Source organism: Carcharodon carcharias, chromosome 17 (genome assembly GCF_017639515.1).
Source record: "Carcharodon carcharias isolate sCarCar2 chromosome 17, sCarCar2.pri, whole genome shotgun sequence".
NCBI lineage: Eukaryota > Metazoa > Chordata > Chondrichthyes > Lamniformes > Lamnidae > Carcharodon > Carcharodon carcharias.
This window is the reverse complement of record NC_054483.1, coordinates 73,255,390-73,277,384: the sequence shown is the minus strand read 5'-3', so window position 1 is coordinate 73,277,384 and position 21,995 is coordinate 73,255,390. Positions and strand designations below refer to the sequence as shown.

Sequence of the window (21,995 nt, the reverse complement as noted above, 5' to 3'; positions counted from 1 at the left end):
CTTACCCACACATGTTTTACCCTTTCTCTCCAATCTCCCCCCCCCACCCCCCCCCCCCCCCCACCCCCCCCCCCCCCCCCCCCCCCCCCCCCCACCCCACCCCACCCCCCTCAGTAGATGCAAGGTAAATATGTGAACTGAAAGGGTCTGGTATTTTAAGTGTTCACCTTTCGTTGTCTGTGTGGCGAGCTTTCCCCCCCTGCTCCTTTTTCTTCTCACATCCTCCAATCCCAAAGAAATCTGTGTTGAAGTTGCCCATCCTTTCTGCCGCACTTAGTGTTCATTGTGCTAAATGATTAGTAACTGTCCATCATCAGCAACCAAACTCCCAGTTTACTTAAGAAATTGCACGTGTGACAAAGGAAGCTGCTGGAGTGTGGTGGCCACCGTGAATAGAGGGAGGGAATGTAATTAGCTGCCTCGTTGTTGGGCTTTTTACATGTCAAACTGTAGCCTCATTGCCTTTGTTAGCGCCTGTATTGCACCATATAAAGGGAATTCAAAGGTTTTGTTTTGGTATTAAGGCCTTAAAGATTTCTGGCCGACACTTTGCACGCGAAGGCCAGATTAGTGCAGAGTACGAAATAAAGAGGGAAAAACTGCACACTGTTTTGTTTCCCCTGTTCTCGTGTCTTGTCACTTTTCTAATAGACAGATAGACGGGAAGGAAAAGTGTGTGACATGTTCTGCAGAACCTACCAAACGAGTTTAAAACTGAATGCATATAAAGTTTGTTTTTAAAAAGTTGAGTGTTTTTTGGGGGTAAGAGGGTATCGTGGGCTGTATTCCACCTATACTCATTGGGGGTGGGGGGGGGAGCGCGGTTAATGGGAACATTTCATTACTTTTGCTTCCATTGTGAAAAGCATTTACTGGAACATATGAGCTACCTCCAATTTGGAGATGGAGTGGGTTTTGTTTGGGATGCAATTAGCAACGGGAAGCAGTATGCAAAGAGCAACTCGGAAAGAGAATCCTTGTAATACAAAAGCTGCTCTTGTATATTGTGTGTAGCCGAGGTCAGCCAGTAGAAGCTGTAGTGAGGTCTAGTGCTTTGCCTTTTCTCCACCCTGTTTACTGTTATAATAAAAAAACCCTGCTGGGACTGATGGCAAGACCTCACAGGTGTCTTTTTTATATACATTTTTATATATTTGCATGTATATGAGTCTGTGTATGTGTGATATATATTATAATGTCACCATGTCAAAAAAATAGAGCATTCTCGCAGTTCTACCCCCAGAAGTTCAGCGTGAGGGATTTGACATTCCCACAGATGTGACTGCATGCTACAGTTTGTTGATCATGCTCCCTTAACCAATGCTTGTCTCCTGGCTGCTGCACTTACTGATACCTTTCCATATAGAGTTGCAGCATTGTCATTTTGGTAATCCTAGGAGAGTTGTAGGCTTTGAAAAGAAAATAAATAGTACGCATGGGGTTATACCCCTGTGTGCGGGCTTACTCATTTCTAAGTGAGCATTTTGGTGCAGTGATCTATGTTATCGTTTGAGTGTGTCCTAAATTTTGGTGCCTGCTGTACGGCAGATACAGGACTACACCAGGACTAAGATGCTACTAACGGCAAATTTGAATGGGGACGCTGGTTCTAGAAACACCAGGCCACAGAAATGGAAAGCTCTTGATCTTTTGAGACATTTTTTTTAGTACTTTTTAAAAAAAAAGACGCTAGAAAAACCACAAAGGCACAAAGCGCTGTCGGCACCAAGGCGAGAAAGAAAGGGGGGAAAGTTGTAGAGGTTAAGAAACAACAGAAGATAAAGCAGCATGTACCCGAGGGATGCGATTTTGCTGGGAATGGAAGAAGGGAACAATAAAGGAGGAACGCTTGCCTCTGGGTTCTCCTTTCTCCATCAGTTTGGTTGCTGGCACCTCAATCTAAACAGCTGGGTAAGTTACTATATGCTACGGTGCATGTTTGTATTTTATTTCACTCAATGGGCTTCAGATAAGGCCAGTTACTGTGGTTAAGAGGTGGTCAGCTAAGGCAGCGACCTTCTATCCAATACTTGAAACTGTGACCTTTGTGTCGCTGCTTTCAGAAGAAACTGTCTATGAAGAAGAAACAAAAAAGGAAAATCCAATTGCAGGCAGCATGACATTGGGCTTCCTTCAAAAAAAGTTGTTTTAACCAGCTCAGTACTGATTTATTTTTTTGATAGCTGTTTGGTATGGGATATTCTACACTCAGATTTCAGTGCAGACTTTACATTTTAAAACAGTGACCAGATTAATTCCAACATTCCACTGTGATGCTTCCATTTAGGCAAATTGTGCTTTTGAAATTTAAGTGAAATATACTCGGATGCCTTGAGGAAGAGTTGCTTCTGTGGCTCAATTGTCAAAGCTATTTTGAATGCAACATGTGAAAATGATGTGTAAAACCAAATATATAACAAGGACTTAAAAAAAATCTATGCATGTCAGTTTAAAGGCGGTGGGAAGAGAAAAAGTTGTATTTTTTCTTAATTAACTGTTATCACATAGTCATCATTTGGATCGTGAAAAGCCAAGTGTTTTAATTTATCTTCATAAGCAAAACTGCTTAATATATTCAAGTGTAAAAGAAATATTGCTAACACTGTAGAATAATTGCTCCCTGCCTGCATTATTTCTTTTTAAAACCCATACATTATCTGCTGATACTTCCCAGACTGCACACAATTTGATATATTGAAGGTTAACTCATTTGAAGTTATAAAAAAAAAGGCTTAAATAAATTATTAGAAGCATGGCGCAACACAGATATAATAGGTATTTGTAGAATCTTAGACAGCAAGTTGGTGTTCTCGAATGTACTCATTTTCATTTAGATGTTTGAGGGAGCGGAAGATTTTATTAAATGTTTAAAAAGGAATATGCAGAGTATTTCTGAACAGTCTTTTTGAGTTCACAGGAAAACCTCACTTTTGAGGTTTTGGCATATTTTTGTGCACTGTGGGGTGGTGTAACAAAAGCCTTCCATTCAATGATATTTTAGAATGTACCCAAACGACGATTTGGGTCTAATATTATGCGTTCTGATTGGATTTAAAAACAAATCTGATGTTTTTCTTAAATATGTATATAGGTTGAGGTTTTCATTTGTATATGTATTCCACTGCTGTGGGGCTGTCTTTTTCCTGCTATGAACAAAATTAGTGCCAGATGTTCTGAACATACCACCAGAACAAATAAAATGAGCATTTTAAAGCTGAAACTTTATTATTTTTTGATAAATATTTCTTGTCATTTTCCCCCTCCTCCATTATAATTAACCAACTAACCATTTTTATATTATTGTTGTATTTACTGGCACTTGAATAGCATACCCAAAAATGTAAAGTGTCTTACGGGACATTTTACAGCAAACTATAAGCATTTCTGTGAGAATTGGTTAAAGTATTAAGCATAACATACAATAAGTTCTTATAGAACTTGTTAATATCGAAGTAATAATGTCTGAAAGTCTAAGTTGCATATTTTGGTTGTAGATAAAAAGCATTATTTTTGAAGTGGTATGAACTTGCATTATTGTGGACGTGAGCTAAATGTTCTAAGCATATTAAATATAGCACCTCTCCAAAACTTGAATTTACCTTGTAGACTATCTTTTCCTTCAATATTTTGAATTGTCTTTTCCCCGCACCCCCCCACACCCCCATTTTTATATACCCTTACATGTTGTTTGGGTATAATTTTTTATTTTTATTTTTAAAAACCCAGTAGAGTACACCCCCTACAGTTAAATGATTTGTTAATTGAGCGGATACTTCATGACTGATTTTAATCCTAATGCACTCTAATGACAAGACTGGTGGTTTGTGGTGAACATTTTGGCCTGACGTTGCAAAGCTGCAACTGTTTTATGATTGAATCAAGGGAGATAAATAGAAGTAGTAGGTAAATCTGTTTAACTAAGTATTTAGGACCATTTGCAATCCGAGCTGCTCAGGCTTCTCTTTAATTGTGTTGGATGAATGCATTTCTAACAAACACACTGAAATAGTTCTGCGTTCTCTTCATATATTGCAAACCTGCTGTTAAAGATCAATTAATGACTTCAGTTTTTGTCACCTCCAATACGCACTTGATTGCCACTCAAGATTTTTATATTTGTTTAGTAGTAATTGGATAAAGGAAACATTTTGCTCTCCATGTGGGTGTTCCCATTAAGAGGCCTCTACTATATTTTGTTGCTTAATCACTTAATATGGTAATTTCACTGATTGAAGCTACATTAATGTTACTAAGCGCTTTAGGCAAAATGATAGCCACAAAGGTACTGTCATCATTTTCCATATGTTTTGAAGGCCATGAAAATACAATCATTTCAAAAAAAGTAAACCTTTATTGTGCATTTATAAAATTGTCCCACTGTCCTTTTTTTTCTGTTTCTAGGGTTTTTTTTTGCTCGCACACGACTGCTTTCTGGTTTATACTGAAATGAACACTTGGATTTGAGCCTTAGTGCTGCTATTTATCAGGTCACATGCTTGGCAGATGTCTTGTACTGCTGGAATTTGTCAACCTGAAACACCAATCGATCATTGCCTGTCAGTTAACTTTCCTTGTACTACTTGTCCAGTCTGGCACACACATCCTACACAGAGTTCAGTCATTGTACTGTGGACTCTGTGAAACTCTTTTATATGTTAGACTGAACTGCTGTAAGTGCAAATTGATTTTTTTTTTGCTAAAGGAAGCGATGCTCAACGTTCCTCTCAATAAGCATACGTGCATTGTAAGAAATGGTAACTGCTTTGTAGAACACAATCTTTCTGCCCTCAGGCTCAATGTTATCAAACGGAAATAAGAAACAATCATTTAAATAAATGCACAGTTGGTAAAATTGCATGACTATTAAGACCAGGATCCATTTTAAAAATTCATTTACGGGATGTGGGCATCGATGGCTAGGCCAGCATTTATTGCCAATTCCTAATTGTCCTTGAGAAGGTGGTGGTGAGCTGTCTTCTATTAACTCAAAATGTGTGAATTGAACTGCAAGATTTATCCAAAACTTACTAGCTTACTAAAAAATAATTTTAAATATTAAATGTAACGTTCTGAAAATGTAATATTCTGAAAAAGAATTAGATGCACTAACGACTTATTTTAACATTCTGTAATAGCACAAACTTCTGACATAGTGTAGGTTACGTTTATGGGTTACTCTTGAGAATCTCAAATGCTTTTTTCTTCTATGGCTTCAAGACTTATAGATGGCCAGTGTATGTCTAAAGCGGTGGAATTACTAAAGCAGTTGGGATAAAAGGCTCCTTTCAGTAAGCCACTGCAGTTGCAATGGAATGCACCCTCCATTTGGGGTAACTCAGATATTCTTGAGGTATTTAATGTACTATGAAATGCAGTGATATTATGTTAATCCACCTTTTTATTAAGTTTGCTTCTTCATTTGTGGTCTTCTGTTCTCTGTGTTTATCTAGCGGTCTTAATTATTCTTTTACAAGACATGTGAGTCCTAGACATGCATTTACGTGTGGGCTCATCACACACAAGGCACCCCCACCACCTCCCTCCTAAAAGACACCTTTTTTTTCCTGTTCCACATTAGCTTTACTGTGGTTATCTGAAAACGGCTATTGAGAAAATCTTCCAAACTGTTTTGATGATTCTAACCTTTTCATTCAGAAATTTGCACAAATAAGTGCCTACTTTCAGCTATTTACATACAGAGAGAGTAGTACAGTGAAGAAGTGAGTTTAGTTTGCTCTAGAATATGTAGTTCTGACATATTTGTGCATTTGTCTTTTGAAATTTTAACCTCACTAAGAGAGCCATCGGGTTGGAAAGTTCTTAAGAATGCTGGTGTTCACTGACAGTGCCACCAGGAGGGTGATTGTTTCACTGAAATACACTAAAATCTTCCTGCTCCCAAAATAGGCCAAGAACTGGTATAGCTGAGCAATTAATGGTTTAACATAAGAAATGCATTTAATAGCAGTAGTTCCCTACCAAATGATTTAAGAGGATATTAAGCCTCAAAGCTGGCTTTTAGTTTGGTTTTGCTTATACAATTGTAACAATTGGGTGGCCAGAAAGTGGTCTTTCTTTCTTGACAGCTGGAACAGCGTGGAAATATGTGAGAGCATTCTGAAGAGGTTTTGTGCTGCCTGGTCGTGCAGTTTTGTCTTGTATGCTGTCGTGTCACTGGTCCTGTCATCGTTTGTTGGAGGAGAAGAGAAGCCTCTTTCTGAACAGGAGAGTTTTACTAGTCAATGAAGGCCTTGTCCTTGGGAACAATGGCCAGTTAACAAAGGGCAAGACCTTGGCCAGAAATGAGCTGTATAATACTGTGAAAGGGCGCAGACCACTGTATAAATAAGAATAGGAAAAGTAGATTTGGAAGAAAATGCTTACTCAGGTGTGAAGGTTTTTTTTTGGTGGGTGCAAATGTGAAGAAAAAGTTGAATGAATGGATTTAAATTTTGTCCTTTAGGAAATCCTTCGACTTCTGTTAATGGAGAATTATCGTTATGGGGAGAGTTTCAAAATTTAACTCTCTTCTTTTAAAAATTGCAGTTGGGCATAATTGACCAGCAATTAGGGAGTTAATAGAGAGCAGACTTTCAGAATAAGAGAATGTAGTGTTGCAGACCATTAAGATTAGTAGCTTTGGAACAGTAAGCCATGTCTGGGTATAGCCAAGCTCAGGGCTAGTAATTTAAGCAAAGCAAAGGACTTGCCAGAATTAGCCTGGGGAAGGCAGCCTGACAAGTCCCCTTGTGTAGCTGCTTTTGTTTTATTGTACTTTGAGCACAAATGCACTTTTCAGACCCAATCTTTCTTCAGCTGCACAGAACTGCAATGAACGCAATAGGGGTGCATTCAGTAGAAGGGACTGGGTAGAAAGATGGTCACAGCAGCTCCAGTTTGTTTTGCCTGCCTCTTGATTAATGACATCAGAGGTGAATGGCAAGCTTTCATTTCTCTCGGGTTACCAATCTTTAAAAAAAAACGTGAGGAGGGAGTATGAGTGTTCAATCAATCTTTGACTGCCACATTCCTGATTGTGAATACTGTGTAGGGTCCACCCTAGTGAAATATCTCCCACTGCAGCTTATTTGGAATGTGACGCTTAAGTACACTTGAAAGGTCAGAGGTTGACTCTAGAGTTTCCTGGGTAAAGTGTTGTGCAATGATCCAAGAGGAGGGGTTTCCCTTCACAGCCTGCCTACTGCCACTGTTTGATGGACAGTCCCACTTCCTACAGGCATTTCCTCCGTTTCCTCCCTAGGCAACAGCTTCATATTCTAACATCCTCTTTCCTTCATGTAAATCCCAAATAACACAGTTTTAAATAGAGCCAAGTGACAAGATTATTTGATATCGTTACCCACTGAACATAGTTTCATGGCTAACACAATTAAGGAAGAAAATTCTGCCAAAGGGATAAAAATGGTTATGACCTCTGCTGATAGAGGGGGGGTGAATTGGGGTGGTGGTGTGGAACTGATGAATAAAAATGGGGGAGGAGAGAAAAGTAAACGTTGGGTATCAGAGCAGGACTATAGAACCTGGCACAGAGCCACACATTTTATACTTGTGCCTATACAGGTGTGACCTACATAGGCCACAGGTTTATGGTTTTCACAGGAAGAATGGGCTGCGTCACAGAAGGCAATTCCTAATCCCTAGTAGAAGTCTCGTGCGATGAAAAGTGAATTTGACACATTCATTGACAGTGCAGAAGTGGTTCTATCTGTAGGTGATTGTAGTTTTATATTTCTGATTTTATCTTGCTTCTATTTTGCTAGACACATTTGAGCAGGGGAAGTACCCGGGTAATAAAAAATCACTATAACTGTCTCTGGCATATACAAGTTGAAGCTGCTAAATACATTATAAAAGGCCTTTTGTTTTTAAATAATATCTTCATCCCCATTTCACCTATTCAAGAAACAATTATCCATGCTTAATAAAATAAACAGAATGCAATTGCTTTTCTCTATTCTCCACCTTACAAATAGATAATATCAGAGAGAGCTCACAATAACAATGCTGAACAAATGAACTACATATCAAGCTGATACAATTTATATTGATGGATTTTTTATCCTAAGTGTGGAAGGTAGACTCTTCCTATGTTACAGTCAAATGCATTCAGTATTTTCTTGTGTGTGTCATTTTGTCCCTGAAGGAACAAAATTGAAAGCTTTAAGGATTGTGGAGGGAGTTTTCCCACAAGAATAACTCGTATTTGTACACAATAACAGTAAAAATTACACTTTTTGTGTCATTTTCCCCTATGCAATACTATTACCCATTTACACAAGTTGCTTTTAGTTCAGAACAAAAGTGGATTGAGTAATTTTTACGGAATTTGGCTGCTGCTGTGTGATTAGGGCGTGAGTGTTTGGTACTCATCAGTACTTAATGTAGATGCTGATCACCAGGTTAGAAATCTGTGTCAGAGAACTGAATTAACATCACTGCAGTTACTAATTGGTGGATCTTATTATTTGAACTCTACACATTTTTAGCTTCTTCAGGCTCTGTTATTGGAGTATTTTTCTCCTTTGCATGTTACTGGAAGGCAGTTATATTTTAAAAGCCATGCTAATCATTTAAATTAAAGAGATGCCCATAGATCTGCTGTTCAAAATTTTCACTGACTTGAAAATCTAGTAAATACAGCATTTCCTGGCAGATGTAAAAGTACAAAACAAAACCCAGTTCTACTGCTTTGAAATTCAGCATATGTTTTGATGATTTGCATATATTAAGTACATGAAACCAAAATAAACAGATACCAAATCGGAAAAATGAGACACTATTGGGTTGAGTAAGGTCTTCCTCCATTACTATTTTGTCTTAGTAGATGACAATTGTCAGATAAATGTACTTTTCTTGAGATACAATAAAACTGTTTTGAGTTTTTTTTGTAAATATATAAAATGTGCACCAGGCATAATTCACTCCCCCCATTTTGTGGTATTTGCTATCAAGCAACTTTGTTATTGGTCCTGTAGACCTTGTAGACCATCTTTCATGCTTAACCTAGTGCAATTAATGATGTAATCTGTAGAGTTGCATTATGTTATGGATGGTAACTGTCTTTTACCTTATGATATTCATTGTGCTCTACAAGTTGTTTGTAGCACCTGAATGTTTTCTTACCTAATGAGTTTTAATGAGCAGCTGAACTCAGAATCAACTTGGGAGCACTGGTCAACTGGCCTGCAATGTTGCATGATGCAAAAGTACATTTGGACAAAATGTAATCTGATGGTTGGCTATAATTCATGTGTTAGGCTGTCTCTTGGCAACAAGTATTGATTTTAGGTACTTTTTAAGTGTCTGTGAATCCGTGCAAATACATTTTTTTGTTTGGAGAGAGGTGTTTCTTTTATTCTTCTAATTTTCTCCCTCTTTTTCCCTCCCACTTTTTCTCTCCCTCATGTTTTTTTTTATTTTCTCTCCCTCCTTACTCTCTATTAAGCCACCTAAAAGTATCGAGTCAGATGATGATTTTACTATTTTATTATGTTAGTTTTCAATTATTCTTCGGGGAAATAATTTGATTTGCATTTTTGTATTCCTAAGTAGGATGATATTTGAGTCAGTTATATTAAGCAATCTCAGGCCAGACAAAGCACTGACTATATCCTAGAAAGCCTCAAAACTTCAAAATTAGCAAAGTTATCCACTTCCATGTAGCTATGACTTTTCATATTAACTATTCTTATGGCTTTTCTGAATGAGATTGATTATTTAGTGCCATATATGGGAAGTTTTGTGCTGTAGATTTGTGCCCAATTAAATTGGATTGAGACTTGCACAACTCATTTGGGACCCTTGCAGCCAATGGAGAGAGAATAAATTCTGTTGTGTACAGCCACAAGGAATGTGACTTAACAAAAAATGTAGATATGGTGGAAAAGATTTATGATTCCATTTTTAATCTCATAGAGCCATGAATGGAAGATAATGTTTAATTTCTATCAGAATAGAAGGCTAGAAGAGAATAATAACCAAGCATTTAAAATAATGCAAGGAATTGAGATGGATGTGGAGAGTTATCTTGTGCAAAATGAATAACTAGGCCCATTATTTAAATGTTCAAAATGGGGCAAGAGTTGAACTTAGTTTAAGACAAACTTGAGTGAATTGAATTTTGAACCCTGGCAAGGCATTCAAAAGGAAGTTGGATCAATTCCTGATTCATCAGCGAGGGGTGTCGTACAAATGTTGCATCAGATCAGGTCCTGTTACAACTGAGGGAGCTGGACAGCTGAGATTCTTTTCCAGTGTGTGCTTTCTTTGGAAATATTTACTCGAGACTGTATTAGACCTGTGATCTTTGCAGAAGAGGTAATGTTCTAACTACTGTTTTTGTATGTGTTAATGCATGTTAAATTAATGCTGTTCTTGACTAACCTAGTTGTGATATTAACCTTATTAGCCTAAATAAATAGATTTTGGAGGGAATTTGGTGTAGGATCAAAGAAACCTCTAAAATAAGATGGATTGAAGTCAGATTGTATTGGATCCTAATTGTTTTTTTTTGTTAATAAATGTTTCATTACGATTGAAATTAGTTTGTTGATGATGGGAAGGACTTTCAAATCATTTATGAAGAGGAAGAAACTGAATCATGATCTATTCTATATTGTCCATGCCTCATATAAACTCATTACGACAGTAGCAGGCGCCAATTAGAAACAGGAGAGACTGTAGACAGTAAATAACTAGCTGTAGCCTCCTGCTGTTTGCTCTCGGGATTCTACAGCAAATTCTTTCCGAAACGTAAACTTACAGGGGACTTATGATGCCAGTGGACAGAGCCTTCTCGCAAAGTGCAAGCAGCTGCAACTCCACAGCTGAAAATGCCCTGTAGCATCATGATGAAATCTTCGTGCTAAAGTTCCAGGTTTTACTTCTCATTTGTTTCGATGGGAAGCAGATCTGTTTTTCTTAAAGAGTCTCCTGGTTATTTATGACTGCCTTTGGGCTACTGTTGTATCAAAAGTCTAAATAGTAACAATATTAACCCTGTGGATCCTGCACGTCAATTGTGATTTTCAAAATATGCACATCTGTGCAAGTAGCTGTAAAAATGAGCTTTTGTGCACTCCGTGTTGAATGTAAGTAAAACAGGATCAGAAAATTTAATACCATTATGGTTCCATAAGTTCAAAAATAGTTTCTGAAAACTACTTTTTTGTATAAACCTTTAATCAGTCTTATAAACCTTTAATCAGTCTTTTAAAATAAAAATGCACAATTGGTTTAGCGCTGCTAGATATCACTGGTAGGCCCATATACAAAGTCATAAGAGATGGAGTGGTAGTACATAGACAACACTGGAATGGGTTGTGATGTTGGATGTTTTCAGATTTTTATTTTACTAGGAATCTTCAATCTGGTTTACTCTCGGGTCTTTAGTTCTCAGCTAGTTAACAAGGACAAAATTAAATCACGTACTTGCTTTCTTGTGTGTATGTGTGTGGGTGTGTGTGAGAGTGAATACATAACTCTTATATGGTATTCAATAAAGCAGACCTGGTGGTGACATAAGCAGTTACTTCTTTTTTGAATGTTGACAAGCTCTGTGTGGAAATATTTCCTCAAACTCGTGGTTAAAGCTTCATTTTTAAATTAATATTCGAATTCACAGTACACTAACTTAGGGATGGGCACTGAATGCTGGCACGTACCATAAATGAATTAAAGTGTGCTAGATCTAATTTATCATAAAGGCTCATTGTTGCACCAAGACTCAAGTATTTTTGATTACTGTGGTTATTTTTATTTTGATATTGATCAAAATTGGCTTTTATAAAAATTGTTCCTTGCACTCGTAATTGGTCTTTTGGACAGTAATGGTTATAGAGTCTCGTGGGCAAGTTGGGTGGGAGTCAATAAAATGGACAAAAGGATTAGGCGATATTTTTGTTCCTGACAATTCATATACTGAGCTAAATGTACCAGGTAAAAGCAGCACCTCTCTTTCATTGTGATCACGGTTGTTTATCATTACAACCCTAAGAGATTTATATTTTTGATAATTTCACTTTCCTTGGATGAGCTTTTTTTGGACAACCTTTTGGGTGTTGACTTGATGAAATGTGGATGTTTGCTAAGTAACTGAAACCTGATTGATAAATAGTAACAGATATGGTTGCTTTATTACAGAGTGATTCAAATTACTCTCCTTTGTTACAATTCTTTTAAATTGATAGCAGAAGGGAGATGACATATATCAAAATAAAATCTGACTGGGAACCATTCATCACCTAATGCAGGCCTCTGATTTTTGACAACACTTAATATGTTCAAGTGTCCCCTGTTGGAGGCCCCTTTCAACTCAGTGCCATTAGTCTAAGTTATGGTTCATCGGTTGGTTGCTGTTGTCTAACCCACTTTTTTCTTGTCTTTCTTTTGGCAGTCTAACAAAGTACCCGTTGTGCAACATCCCCATCATGTCCACCCGTTAACGCCACTGATAACATACAGCAATGAACACTTCACACCAGGTAACCCTCCACCACACTTACCAGCAGATGTGGACCCCAAAACAGGTAGGTAAAGGGAAGAACTCTTCACTGATAATGCTGCATGCTTCTGGGATCAGAGTACGATTCAGACGAAATTCTTCTGAATTTTTCTTTACTCAGAAGGCATTAGGGGAGATCCATGTCTGCATCAGAACTAAATGACAATTGAATGTTGTTTGTGTACTATATATTTTCAATAATGTGCATCAGCAATGTAATTGAATTTAAATGTTGTGCATTCCATGCCAGAATGTTCCATGTGTAATTTGCCAGCAATGAATGACTGGTGGAAAAGTAAACCTTTTCAAACATCATTTCATGCCGGTATTGTTTCTGCTGTTTCCACAGTCAGGTGACTTGTAAATGGAAGAGTGCTATTGGCCAGACTTCACGCATGCTCAGTTTCCATTTGGGTACTTGCTGATGGTACTTGCACCTATTCTCTGTGTTCTTTTAGAATTATACAGAAAGGTATTCACAGAATTATTTGTGAAAATTGAAAAAGGCCTATGAAATACTTACATGCCTGGCAAGAAATATAAAAAAAAAATGCCATGCTTTTAGAGTCTGAACTGCTTACTCAGCTCAAAATAAAAATAAGTAGAACTTTCCCACAGAAATATTTTCCAGAAATCACCATTCACATGGCATAGTTTTTTCCTTTTGGGCTTTGACCACTGCACCAATTGTGGCAAAATTAATATTTTGTGCTCCTAAGAACTCTTTTGCATAGCATTCATCCTAGATTTTTTTTAAAAAACACTGTGATCACCTATTGGCTCATGAATTCTTGCTTGCGATCCTTCGGGGAGGGACAAACTGATGCAAGCCACTTTGAACAGTGATTTGAAATCTGAAGACTGGTTCTTTTGCTCATTATAGAGTGCCATAGGTAAGGAGCTATAGAGCAGGTTAACTGCCTCAGCCTGGAATAGTGCTGGAGAAGGGGAGGAGACAGGAAAAAAGTTGGAATAAAACAACATGAAGGACCAGGGATGGAATCACAAACTACTTTACCAGTTGTAAGAAGCTTAAATATCTATAACATTTTCAAACTTAAAAGAAATAATTTACTGTGCTCACAATACCCATTAAACCTGAATGAATTTCTATAAGGGTCTTAACAGACAGTGTACTCCACTGATCCACCGTATAATAATACCTAAATGGAAGATCCACCATACAATAACATCTAAGTGGAAGACATTGCAATATCCTGTAGCCAATTATTGGTTTCCTTTCATTTACATAAGTTATAAATATTTTATTTTCAAATTGAAGTCTCATCTGCTCACAAAATAAGAGACTGATAAGAGTGCAGGAAATCCAAAGTTTGATCACTTTATTACTTTTATTTCTGCCCAGCCTCCACCTTAACTAATTCACATTTTAAGATTTATCCCTTTCCTTGGCCAGATAAGCTCTTACCTGCCCCAAGTTCCCCCGAGACAGAATTTGGAAAGCTCATTGGAAGGTTTAACTCAGAAGTTTAGTTTGAGCTGGTACACATTAGGTTTTTACATGTTGGTGTAACTTTCGTTATAGAACACATAAACTTTGTGCCTTGCATTTTATATTTGTTTTTAGAAATTTAAAGTTGGAGTACAAAGTTGTTGAAATGTATTGTTGTGAATATCTGATTCCATAGTTCATTAGGGGTGTGACTTTTTATTTTCGGAATACAACATGTAGGTTGAAGATTGATGTGTTAAATATAAGATAAATGGAAAACATGATTAAATACTTGGGGAAACAACCCTGAAGTAAATGTAAATCATCAAGTTTGAGTTAATTACATTTAAAAGCTAACCTATGTGTCAAGAAAAGTGAATGAGCCTGCAAGATTTTGTAAGATAAAGGAAATCTTGGCTGGGAGGTCGTGGGTGTTGGGGGCGGAGAAGTAAAAATAAAACTGAATTCATAGCATATATAGTTATAAACTATAGCGTTGTTAGTAGTACTTGCTTTCTTTAATTTTTTCATACACACAAAGTCTATTTTTGTTTCAAGATGTGAAATCTTGTGATGTACTTTCTTTAAGTTAACAATAGGTATTCAAATTTCTCTTTAAACATTAACATTCCAAGCTGGAATCATAAGAATATCATTTCATCCATTATAAATTGAAAAATCTTAGATTATGATAATGCCCAAAAAGCTATGTTCAAACTTACCATTTTACTTGAACATAATTTAGGAAGAGCAACAGATCACAGAAAGAGAGATCGCCATGCGATGGTTTAGTAGAAGGCCCGATTTTCCTGTGGCTTGCCGGTATATGACTTAGTCGGCTGATCTTGCTATTGATTTGTAGGTAGATTGAGGTGCACAGATTCAATATTGTCCATCTTCCCCCATCAGATTAGCAGGTTATAACATTGAGTAATTGATGTCCTAAATGTGATTTTTGATTTTTGTTGTCTTAACTGACCAGAGCCAGTAGCAGTACTACTAAAATGCTGAGACAGCTTTGAGATCTGCAGGATCTCCATCTATCCCATTTGGACATTGTTCATGATTTGTTGGAGGTTGACCCGAAAGTTGCTCTATTCTTGGTGCAGAGGATATACATGATGAAGGAACAAGTCCTATCTGGTGCTGCTGTTTACTACTGTAGATTTGTAGCAAATTTATGGAAAGTCCCTCCTACTATAGTCCTGTTTGTTACTATGTACTAATTAATGCTATTGACATAGCAAAGCTCCTTTGATTTTTGACAACATTTCTTGACCAGGCCATCCAGAGTTTCATCCAGTAATGGGCTATCTATCATGGAGCCATATTGGGGTAAGAGCTCCAATTATGATGCCAGGCTACTTAGCAACTGCATAGCTCTCTGTTGAGTAACTTAGATGTTATTGGGAGGGTTGTTGTTGTCTTAGGTGGCCCTTCAGGATCAAGGGTGATTTTCTTCCAGTCCAGTTTGATGGGTTCTGAGATGGCTGATGAGTCCAAGTGCGAACTTCAGACTCTTGTCACATGCGGGGCAGATGGTGCTTGAAGAGTCGGCAGATGAGGTGTTTGTATTTGTGTGTTCTATCCAGTGCCTTGACTTTGTTTCTGTGTGTTCCTGGCATAGTCTCTCAATGTGTTTGGTGCCTTCTTGACTAAACCTTTTCCACTTTGGGTGGCCACAAGCCAGGGACTCTCATGAGTCACAGGAATGTTTGACCTCTTGAAGGATGCTTTGAGGACATCCCTAAAGGATTTATGTTGCCCTGCTGGGAGTCTTCTGCCACAGTCGGATAATTGGGAGCAGGGAGAGTACTTCCACTGTCAAATGAGATGGGCAGAGATGAGCATCCATCTGATGGCAGACCAGGAAATGAGCTGAAATTACCAGTTTTTTCTTTTTGTGTGCTTCTCTATATTTTGTACCCCAAAAAGAGGGAGTAAGTTTGCTAATTTTTTTTTGAGTCTTGCAACTTGTTATTAAACTTTTGGAGAAAGATGTAACAATGTTCTGCTGAGCAAATTAAAACAACCAGGCAGGAACTATTTCACTCGATCACCTGGAGCTAATTCAACAATGGAGCAGCGAATTTCTTCAGAGTAGTTTTTTTCCACATGCGTTTTGCTGCATTTATTACATTCACTGATCAATGTTGCAGTTGAAGCTAAGGCTACAAGGAGCCCAAAGTGCATCTAAGCATCTACCCCACCAACTACAATTCAGCTTTTGAACTGCGATGCTGCACTTGTTAATCAATTGAACAGGATTGGGCTCAGCAGTATTTTGAATGTCTGAACAGGAAAGTGTTGAAAAGCTCATATACTTTTCAGCTATACAGTTGATTCTTATGGGAAATTGAAAATCTCATGTTTGGGGTGTTTAAATTTGATCATCGCAAACACAAGGAAGATTAGAAATAATGAATAAATTAATTTAAATGTTTCCAGTATAATCACTGCAGTAAACATTGAACACAGTTTGTTAACCTTGAGCTGTAAGTTAACTTAACCTGGACTTCACAGTCAACAGCAAAATGGTGGCGCTTGCTGCCGACCTTGAAGAAAGTTGGCAACAAAGATCCAGCGATTTCTGTATCATGGATTTCCCCGTTCCTAATGTCAGTCTGAATTCGGCGCTAAATCAAGGGGATCTCCAGGCATCCAGCAACAGTGATGTCATCTAGCAGGATAAGCAACCAATCAACAACAACTTATAATTATATAGTGTCTTTAAGGTGATAAAACTTCCCAAGGTGCTTCACAAAATATGAGACACATGACCAAAAGCTTGGTCAAAGAGATAGGGTTTAAGGAATTTATTCAAGGGGGGAAAGTAAGTTTTTTAAAAAATCATTCTTTCGTGGGATGTGGGCACCGCTGGTAAGGCCAGCATTTGTGGCCCATCCCTAATTGCTATTGAGCAGGTGGTGGTGAGCCGCTGTATTGAACTTCTGCAGTCCATCTGGTGTAGGTACATTCACAGTGCTGTTAGGAATGGAGTTCCAGGATTTTAATCCAGTGACAATGAAGGAATGGCAATATAGTTCCAAGTCAGGATGGTGTGTGGCTTGGAGGAGAGCTTGCAGGTGGTGGTGTTCCCATGTGTCTTGCTGCCCTTGATTTTTTAGGTGGTAGAGGTGCTTTGGAAGGTACTGCCAAAGGAGGCTTGGTGAGTTGCTGTAGTGCATCTTGTTCATGGTACACACTGCTGCCATTGTGAATTGGGGGTGGAGGGAGTGGATGTTTAAGGTGGTGGAAGTGGTGTCAAACAAGGGCTCTGTGTCCCGGATTAGCTTGAGCTTCTTGAGTGTTGTCGAAGCCTCACTCATTCAAACAAAAGAGGTGTAGGGAGGGAATTGCAGAGCTTAGGGCCTGGGTGACCCATCTGTTGCTGGGTCAAAATTCTAGAACTTCCTTCCTAACAGCACTGTGGGTCGACCTACACCACATGGACTGCAGAGGTTCAAGAAGGCAGCTCACCATCACCTCCTCAAGGGCAATTAGGGACGGGCAATAAATACTGGGACGGGCAGCCGTGCTTCGCTGTCAGGAGGTGAGTTGCTTGTTGCAGAGGATTCCGAGCCTCTGACCTGCTCTTAAAGCAGTACTTATATGGCTGGTCCAGTTCAGTTTCTGGACAATGGTAACCCTCAGGATGTTGATGGTGGGGTTTCAGTGATGGTAATGCCATTGAAAGTCAAGGGGTGATAGTTAGATTCTCTCTTGCTGGAGATGGCCATTGCCTGGCACTAGGTATGGTGCGAATGTTACTTGCCAATTGTCAACCCAAGCCTGGATTTTGTCCAGGTCTTGCTGCCTTTGGACATGGACTGCTTCAGCATCTGAGGAGTTTCGAATGGTGCTGAACATTGTGCAATCATTAGTGAACTTCCCCACTCCTGACCTTATGATAGAAAGAAGGTCATTGATGAAGCAGCTAAAGTTGGTTGGGCTGAGGACACTACCCTGAGGAACTCTTTCAGTGATGTCCTGGAGCTGAGATGACTGACCTGCAACAATCACAAAATCTTCCCTTGTGCTAGGTATGACTCCAATCAGTGGAGAATTTTCCCCCAGATTCCCAATGACTTCAGTTATGCTAGGGCTCCTTGCTGCCACACTTGGCTAAAAGCTGCCTTGAGGTCAAGGGCAGTCACTCACCTCACCTCACCTCTGGAGTTCAGCTCTTTTGTCCATGTTCGAACCAAGGCTCTAATGAAGTCAGGAGCTGAGTGGCTCTGGCGGAATCCATTCTGCATGCAAATGAGCAGGCTGTTGCTAAGCAAGTGCTGCGTGATATCACTGTTGATGACCCATTCCATTACTTTACTGATGACGGAGAGTAGACTGATGGGGCGGTAATTGGCCGGGTTGGATTTGTCTTGCTTTTTGTGTACAAGGCCTACTTAGGCAATTTTCCACATAGCCAGGTAGATGCCAGTGTTGTAGCTATACTGGAACAGCTTGGCTAGGGGCGCAGCAAGTCCTGGAGCACAAGTCTTCAGTACTATTGCCGGAATATTGTCAAGGCCCATAGCCTTTGGAGTATCCAGTGTCTTCAGCCATTTCTTGATATCACGCGGAGTGAATCGAATTGGCTGAAGACTGGCCTCTGTGATGTTGGGGACCTCCTGGAGGAGGCCGAAATAGATCATCCACTCAGCACTCCGAGCTGTGGATTGTAGTAAATGCTTCAGCCTTATTTTTTGCATCAATGTGCTGGGCGGCTCCATCATTGAGGATGGGAAATTTGCGGAGCCTCCTCCTCCAGTGAGTTGTTTAATTGCCTACCGCCATTCACGACTGGATGTGACAGGACTGCAGAGCTTAGATCTGATCCATTAGTTGTGGGACAGCTTAGCTTTGTCTGTCACTTGCTCTTTATGCTGTTTGGCACGCAAATAATCCTGTATTATAGCTTCACCAGGTTGACACCTCATTTTTAGGTATGCCTGGTGCTGCTCCTGGCATGCCCTCCTGCACTCTTCATTGAACCAGGGTTGAACCCCTGGCTTGATGATAATGGTAGAGTGGGGGATATGCCAGGCCATGAGGTTACAGAGTGTGCTCAAGTACAAATCTGCTGCTGCTGATGGCCCACAGTGCCTCATGGATGCCCAATCTTGAGTTGCTAGATCTGTTCAAAATCTATCCCATTTACCACAGTGGCCATGCCACACAACATGATGGAGGGTACCCTCAATGTGAAGGTGGGACTTTGTCTCCACAATGACTGTGCGGCGGTCACCCCTATGATAGTGTCATGGACAGATGCATCTGTGGCAGGCAGTTTGGTGAGGATGAGGTCAAGTATGTTTTAACCTCTTGTTGGTTCCCTCACCACCTTCCGCAAACCCAGCCTAACAACTATGCCCTTTAGGCTTGGCCAGCTCGGTCAGTAGTAGTGCTACTGAGACACTCTTGGTGATGGACATTGAAGTCCCCTACCCAGAGTACATTCTGCGCCCTTGCCAACCTCAGTGCTTCCTCCAAATGGTGTTCAACATGGCGGAGCACTGATTCACCAGCTGAGGGAGGGCGGTACTTGGTAATCAGCTGGAGGTTTCCTTGCCCATGTTTAAGCTGATGCCCTAAGACTTCATAGGGTCTGGAGTTGATGTTGAAGACTCCCAGGCCAATTCCCTCCCGACTCTATACTACTGTGCTACCACCTCTGCTGGGTCTGTCCTGCCGGTGGGACAGCACATACCCAGGGATGGTGATGGTGGTGCCTGGGACATTACCTGTAAGATATGATTCCTTGAGGATGCCTATGTCAGGCTGTTGCTTGACTAGTCTGTGAGACAGCTCTCCCCAGATGTTAGTAAGGAGGATTTTGCAGACTTGACAGGGCCGAGTTTGTCGTTGTTGTTTCCGGTGCCTTGGTCAAAGCCAGGTGATCCGCCTGGTTTCATTCCTTCTTTGCGGAGGGATCAACATCCTGGGGGTTACCATTGACCAGAAACTGAACTTGACTAGCCATATAAATGCTGTGGCTACAAAAGCAGGCCAGAGGCCAGGAATTCTGTGGTGAGTAACCCACCTCCTGACTCTCAAAGCCTGTCCACCAGCTACTTGGCATAAGCCAGAAGTGTGATGGAATACTCCGCACTTGCCTGGATGAGTGCAGCTCCCACAACACTGAAGAAGCTGGACACCGTCCAGGACAAAGCAGCCCAACTGGCATCCCCAAACATTCATTCCGTCCAACACCAGCGCACAGTGGTAGCAGAATGTACCCTCTACAAGGTGCATTGTAGCAATTCACCAATGCTGCTTAGATAGCACCTTCTAAACGCACGACTGCTAACATCTAGATGGACAAGGACAATGATACATGGGAGCACCAGCACCTGCAATTTCCCCTTCAAGCCAATCACCATCCTGGCTTGGAAATATATCACCGTTCTTTCACTGTCACTGGGTCAAAATTGTGGACCTCCCTTCCTAACCACACTGTGGGTGTACCTGCACCACATAGACTGCAGCTGTTCAAGAAGGCAGCTCACCACCACCTTCACAAGGGCAATTAGGGAAGGGCAATAAATGCTGGCTGAGTCAGTGATGCCCACATCCCCTGAATGAATAAAAAAAAATTAAGTTGAGGATGACCAAGAGGCCAGAATTCAAGGAGGCAGGTATCTTAGAGGGTTCTGAGGCTGGAGGAGATTATCGAGATAGGGCGAGAGGAATTTGAAAACAAGGATGAGAAATTGAAAGTCAGGACATTGGAGCCAGCGTAAGTCAGTGTGCACAGGGATGATAGGTGAAAAGAGCTTGGTGTGAGTTAGAAGACTTGGGCGTCAGAGTTTTGGATGACCTCAAGCTTAGGGAGTCAAATGTGGGAGACCCACCAGGTATGCATTGGAATAATAAAGTTTACAGGTAACAAAAGTATGAATGAGGATGTCAGCAGCAAATGAGCTGTCACAAGGCAAAGGCAGATGATGATATATCAGTGGAAATAGGTGGTCTTAGTGATGGTGCAGTTATGAGGTTGGAAGCTCATCACAGGATTAAATGCGACACCAAGTTTGCGAACAGACTGTTTTAATCTTGGACCTGTTTCAATCTTGGACCTTTCTCCACAAGGTAGATTTAAAGGAACAGGAAAGGGATGATATTACTGTTTAGGGGATGGAAAGCAATGGATTCAGTCTTCCCAGTATTTAATTGGAGGAATGCCTGCTCACCCAGTATTGGATTTTGGATAAACTATCTGAAAATTCAACAACAGTGGAGGGTTCGAGAGAGGTGGTGAAGAAGTACAGCTGGGTGTCATCAGTGTGGATGTGAAAACTAATGTTGTGCTTTTTTGGATTATGTCTCCAATGTAGATGACAAGTCTTAATGGACCCAGGCTAGATCCTTGGGAGACACCAGGGCTAACAGTGTAAGAGTAGGAAGAGAATCCCTTGCAGATGATGCTCTGGCTACCAATAGTTAAGAATGGAACCATGTGAGAGCAGTCACACGCAGCTGGGTGGCACTGGAGAGGTGTGGAGGGTGATGTGGTCAACCATGTCAGAGGCTGCAGACAGGTTGAGAAGGACAAAGAGAGATAGTTTGCCATTGTCAGAGTTATATAGGATATCATTTATGACTATAATAAGAACCATTTTAGGACTGTGGCTTGAGTGTAAATCTAATTGGAGGGGCAGAATTTTGTCATTTGTTGGGCGGGCTTGGCACCCACAATCGGCACTGCACTGTGATTTCACACTGGCTGGCCAATTAAGGCCTGTGCTGAGCGCTGCCTGTGCGGGAATGGGTGGGGGAGGTGGGGAGCGCAACAGGCCGAGCGTGAACTTCACACATGTGGACGAGTGAGCGCTACATAATCTCCCTGAGGCAGCTCCGAGGCAGAGATGAAGAGTTAAAAAAAAAATTTTTTTAATTAAAATGTAATAAAACATGTCCCCTCATATGACTCTGTCACATGAGCAGGGACAGGTTATTAATGAAAATTTAAAGTTTTAAAAAAATTTTATTTGCTAAATGCAAAGGCTGCTTGGCCTT

The 21,995-nt window shown here is 40.1% G+C and overlaps 1 protein-coding gene across 27 annotated transcripts in view; it reads left to right on the top strand.

Moving 5' to 3' along the window:
- tcf7l2 (transcription factor 7 like 2) overlaps positions 1–21,995 on the top strand; it is a 193,896-nt gene that overhangs the window by 136,184 nt on the left and 35,717 nt on the right. For 24 of the 27 annotated variants that reach the window (XR_005945644.1, XM_041209497.1, XM_041209499.1 and 21 more), the window contains one exon: positions 12,416–12,548. Coding sequence is in view for 26 of the 27 variants with exons in the window: in XM_041209497.1 (XP_041065431.1) it covers positions 12,416–12,548 (133 nt within the window). In the remaining variant the exon portion in view is untranslated. The remainder of the gene's footprint in view (positions 1–12,415; positions 12,549–21,995) is intronic. The other 3 variants (XM_041209500.1, XM_041209491.1, XM_041209494.1) reach the window with 1 other exon arrangement.